Source organism: Engraulis encrasicolus, chromosome 13 (genome assembly GCF_034702125.1).
Source record: "Engraulis encrasicolus isolate BLACKSEA-1 chromosome 13, IST_EnEncr_1.0, whole genome shotgun sequence".
In the NCBI taxonomy this organism is placed as follows: domain Eukaryota; kingdom Metazoa; phylum Chordata; class Actinopteri; order Clupeiformes; family Engraulidae; genus Engraulis; species Engraulis encrasicolus.
This window is the reverse complement of record NC_085869.1, coordinates 26,014,577-26,019,576: the sequence shown is the minus strand read 5'-3', so window position 1 is coordinate 26,019,576 and position 5,000 is coordinate 26,014,577. Positions and strand designations below refer to the sequence as shown.

General features: G+C 45.1%; 1 protein-coding gene across 3 annotated transcripts in view; it reads right to left on the bottom strand.

Moving 5' to 3' along the window:
* fmnl2a (formin-like 2a) overlaps positions 1 to 5,000 on the bottom strand; it is a 118,947-nt gene that overhangs the window by 80,118 nt on the left and 33,829 nt on the right. For all 3 annotated transcript variants that reach the window (XM_063213554.1, XM_063213555.1, XM_063213556.1), the window contains exon 3: positions 3,443 to 3,523. In XM_063213554.1, the coding sequence (XP_063069624.1) occupies positions 3,443 to 3,523 (81 nt within the window). The remainder of the gene's footprint in view (positions 1 to 3,442; positions 3,524 to 5,000) is intronic.

The following is a 5,000-nucleotide window of genomic DNA, read 5'->3' as shown; positions in this document are numbered from 1 at the left end:
GTAATTGAATCATCCTAAGCCAACTCCTCCTGTCTGTGGATGGCAGGAGGGTAGGGTAGGGTGACTGGAGTTCAACACAGGGTCTTCTCGGTTCATTCGATTGTCTCCGTGAACTGTTTACCCCCTTTAGATCAGTCAGTCAAGGCTCCTTCCTGGCATCCAGCAATGGGGGATGTCCCCAGGTTGGGACTCACTAATTTGACGCCCTTTCGGTACTTACCGCTTACGTCATACGACCCTAACCCTAAACCTAACCCTAACCTTAACCCTAAACCTAACCCTAACCCTAAACCTAAACCTAACCCTTATCCTAACCCTAACCTTAACCCTAACACCATGGGCGTTTTTAGACAGGGGCCAGGGTGGGCCAGGGCCCCTGTAGGATTGGTCCAGGCCCCCCCTAGGGCCCCTGTGCCAGCCAATCATACAAAAAATAAAAAATAATGTCTAACGGGTTTGCAACGTGCATTGACGGATTCCAAGTGCAACACACACAGGAAGGGACTAGGAGGGTCAGTTGTCCCAGGCACAGGCACAGAGGGGGTACAGAATTGGGTCCTAGTGACATTACACATGTTGAGTAGGGGGGCCTTCGTCAATACTTTGCCCCCAGGCTCGGATGAGGTACTGCCACTGCCCCTGCACGCACTCCACCCGATTCGCGAGATGTTCCACCTGCAGACTTGTGAGCTAGAACTTCTTCATTTTTGGAGCTATTATCGCTGGACTTAAATGGAGTTGGATAACATGCTGAAGTGAGGAAACAATTCATTTCTTTAAGTGTCTGTAGGTGAGGAATAAGCCGGTTTTAAACGGAATGGTGGCATGCATTCGGTTTGGGCACTTAGGCTATTGTATGTTGCTGAGTTAAAAGGCAATTCTATGTGGTGCTATTTTATTAATTATTAACAGTGCTCAGATTCATAACGGTATTTAATTGCCATCCCAACTGTGTGTGCTGCAGCACTGCTATTAAGGCTGCTTTATGAGTTTTGTCATAGGCTAACGTAGCCTAGCTTACAAATGCAATGGACAGACAACATTGCTAAATTGCTGTTTGAAATGATTTGGGAGCAAAATAGGAGCGAAATGCATCGCCATATGACACAAACCACCGGACAAAATACCTTCTATGTTGGATTTGGCCTTTAATTCAAAGGAAATATTCACACAATGTCAGTAAATCCGTTTGTTTTCCGTGTCTTCAGTCTGTTTCGTTTCTGTTCCCACTGTTCTGTCGCTACTAGTCAAGTGCAAGCAACAGGACGCCGGACCTAGGAACCAGTGTTGCCAGTTGTAGAACGTGAAATAAGCAACTAGTGTTGCCAGGTGTAAGAGAAATAAGCTGTTTTGGGCTGGCTTAGAAAAAAGCCCAAAACAGCTGCCAGAGAAATTAGCAGCTGCTTATAATCATTTAACCCTTCTTCCTTGAAAGATCTACTACTGGGACTGAATGCCCCGTGGTGGAGATTTTAGGCTATTTTATGCAATGCTGCATTTTCTCTTATTTGAGACTTTGTTGGATAGGGAAATATAAACTGTTAATTATAAAAATATTATTGAAATGAAAAAGTGATAAAATAGAAATGGATATTAATTTAAATTCATGATTTTATCTCATTTTTAAATTTAATTTCAGTCTTTTCGTTAGAAAGGTTTGGGGGAAAGTCGCCACTTATATATATTTAAAAAAAATGTGTAGATCCAATTGTCATCAAGAAAACTGATACACATTTTTTTTTCAAAACCGCCCATCCCTAGTTTGTATGTTCTTGCCATTATATTTTTTCCATAATAATAATAATAACTGGTATAGCACATTTCAAACAAGGCATGCAGCTCATTGTGATTTAACAGTTAGATTAAATATGAAATTGGTAAGTTGGTTAACCCATTGATGCCAAATACTGTGCCAAATGCTATCATTGACCGTAGTGCCAGGAGCTGCATGATGTAGCTTTAGGCTCATGAAATTCAACATTTTTGTAAATGAAGAAGTTTGTATGTTAGAGCTGAATGAATGGGTGATAATACAAAATGAAGCAGCTTTTAATTCAATTAATTACATACTTAGTATGTGCTTCAGATGCTGAAGCATGTGTTTTTGCAGGTTTACTGGGTTACTGGGTTTAGGAAAAGGCCGATATTTTGGCAAAACGTCATGAATATAAGGTACATGGGCCCCCCTCAAAACATGTGGGCCCCTGTCAGGCCCCTGTGGTAATTTTGGGCTAAAAACGCCACTGCCTAACCCTAACCCTAACCTTAACCCTAACCTTAAATCGCTTGTTTGAAATGTTTGATTACCATGTGACGTACAACATAAGTACCGAGAGGGCGTCAAACTAGTGGGTCCCTCCCCAGGTTAGTGTCCCCAGGGAAGCTGACAGTGGGGGGCTAAGGAATCAGCTGCCCCAGGCACAGAAAGAGGGGGGCCTAGAATTGGGTTCTCATTACATTGTATGCAGAGCTCCAAATTCACTTTTTCGTCACCACCAGTCAAAATGGTTTGTAGATGTTAATCTTACTAGCCAAGCACACACTCACTAATGGGTCAAAGTGGCTAGTGAGTTGGTATTTTTACCAGCCAAACAACATAAATTTCACCAGCATTTGGCCAGTTGGCTGGTGTTACAGTAATTTTGAGCCCTGATTGTATGTATTGGGTTAAGTGACTTTGTCCTGGGCCCAGCCAAAGCTGTCAGCGGACATGAGTGTTAACCCCCCATCCCCCATCCCGCACTCTTATACCCCCAAGCCCATCATTGAGACGGGGTCTGACCTTCATGCTGGAGGCCTGCTGATAGCACCATCACATGGTATGTCGCGTCTTTCATGTGTGCTGAACTGGCTGGGCCCTGCTCCAGCACCAGCACCAGCTCCAGGCAGGGTTGTGTGTGTGTGTGTGTGTGTGTGTGTGTGTGTGTGTGTGTGTGTGTGTGTGTGTGTGTGTGTGTGTGTGTGTGTGTGTGTGTGTGTGTGTGTGTGTGTGTGTGTGTGTGTGTGTGTGTGTCTCCCTGCGTGTGTGTGTGTGTGTGTGTGTGTGTGTGTGTGTGTGGATGTGGGGGGTTTGTCAAACATGGGGGTTGCTGCCGGGGGGATTTTTCTTTTTGTCCCTGCAGAGGGGATATCCTGCCCTGCTGCCCCTGACAGCATGTGTGGTGTCTGATGTGTGAGATGCGTGTGAGAAGTGTAAGTGTGTGTGTGTGTGTGTGTGTGTGTGTGTGTGTGTGTGTGTGTGTGTGTGTGTGTGTGTGTGTGTGTGTGTGTGTGTGTGCGTTTGCATGTGTGTGTTGTGTTGTGTTGTGTTGTGTTGTGTTATGTGTGTGCGTGCGTGCACACTTATGTGTGTGTGATGTGCAGCACATGCATGCATACGTTTCCAACAGAAGGAAGAGCCCATGGGACGCTGCAACAATGAGGAAGCGCTTAGTGCCTTTACCTTCCTGGTGACAGCCGGATCCAGATAGCTCTTGACCTTCTGGATGTATGTGTGCGGGGGATTCTTCACTTGAAAGCGCTCCTGCAAAACAGAAAAAGAGAGGGAAAAAACAAAGAACATTAGAAGAAAAAAAGAGAGTCAGAGATAGCTTTAGGGGAGGAAAACACAAAAAAACACCCATCAGATCCTGAGCACGTTCACCCTATAAGCTCCACCTCGCTAATTGCCTGCTATTAAGGGGGGTCCATATAACGTACCATAGCACTAAGTGCTCATTAGCTTTTTTTACAAGCCAAATGGCTCGTCTGCATTATTGACCATTACGGCAGTTCTTGCACTGAAAACAGAGAAGCAGCAGCAGCCAGTGTTGCCAGATTGGGCTGTTTCCCCGCCCAATTGGGCTGTTTGGGACGGTCGTCCGCAGGTAAAAATGGCAGGTTTTTCCTGCACATTTATGGCCATAGAAATCAATAGACTTTAGTGCATATTGGGCGGGATTCAGTGCTTCCAGACGGGTTTTATGCAGTTTTTTGGGCTGGAAATCATAACTCTCATCTGGCAACCCTGGGCCAGCAGCAGAAGCAGCAGCATGTGGAACAGCACCATCACTGGAGGAACAATTGCACGTAGGGCCCCAGGGCAAGACACTTATAGGGCCCTCCATACGATTTGCCATGATCACACTAGGGCCCCCACCACCAATACAGGAGGGCCCTGGGCCCAGGGGCAAATGCCCTGCTTACCCCCACCTATAGCTCCGCCCCTGGTGCATCATCAAATGGAATCCCCATGCAGGCAAGGCAGCAGATCTGTCATATGGGACTCCTTTATAACACCACACAGGGTGTGCTGCTCATTGCACGGCACGGCACAGCACAGCACAGCACAGCACAGCACAGCACAGCACAGCACAGCACAGCACAGCACAGCACAGCACAGCACAGCACAGCACAGCACGGCACAGCACAGCAGTGACACAGCTTGAGGTCGTTACAGTATAATGAATACTATCTGCTAGTGTAGACGTTTGGGTGGGGAATGAGAGTAGAAAGTAACTGACAATACATTGGTTGGCTGCAGAGGTGGAACGTAACTAAGTATTTTTACTTCGTTACTGTACTTAAGTAGTTTTTTCTGGAATTTGTACTTACTTGAGTAAAAATAAAAATGCAGACTTTTACTTTTACTCAATTACATTTTTTGACAATTACTTGTACTTTCTACTCCTTACATTTCTAGGAGAAGACTTTGTTACTAGTTACATTTATCCTAGGTTTTCCTGTTGTGTTTCGTGGATATTTCAGTAGCCTCAGCTGCGGGCAGGGAGGCGGGACCAAGCCCCTCTTCCAAATTGACACCCAGACAGAAAATATACTTTTAAAAACATTAACAGGACTCCATAGTCATGTTCAAATAGAACCGAAAACCGTTGCAGACACTTTTTCCTATTGGATCAAGTAGGTAGACATGGAAAAATACAGCCATTGCGTGAGTAGGCCTACTTGTACTTTTGTACTGAAAAGTACATTTAAAAGTTAGTACTTAGGACTTTTACTTA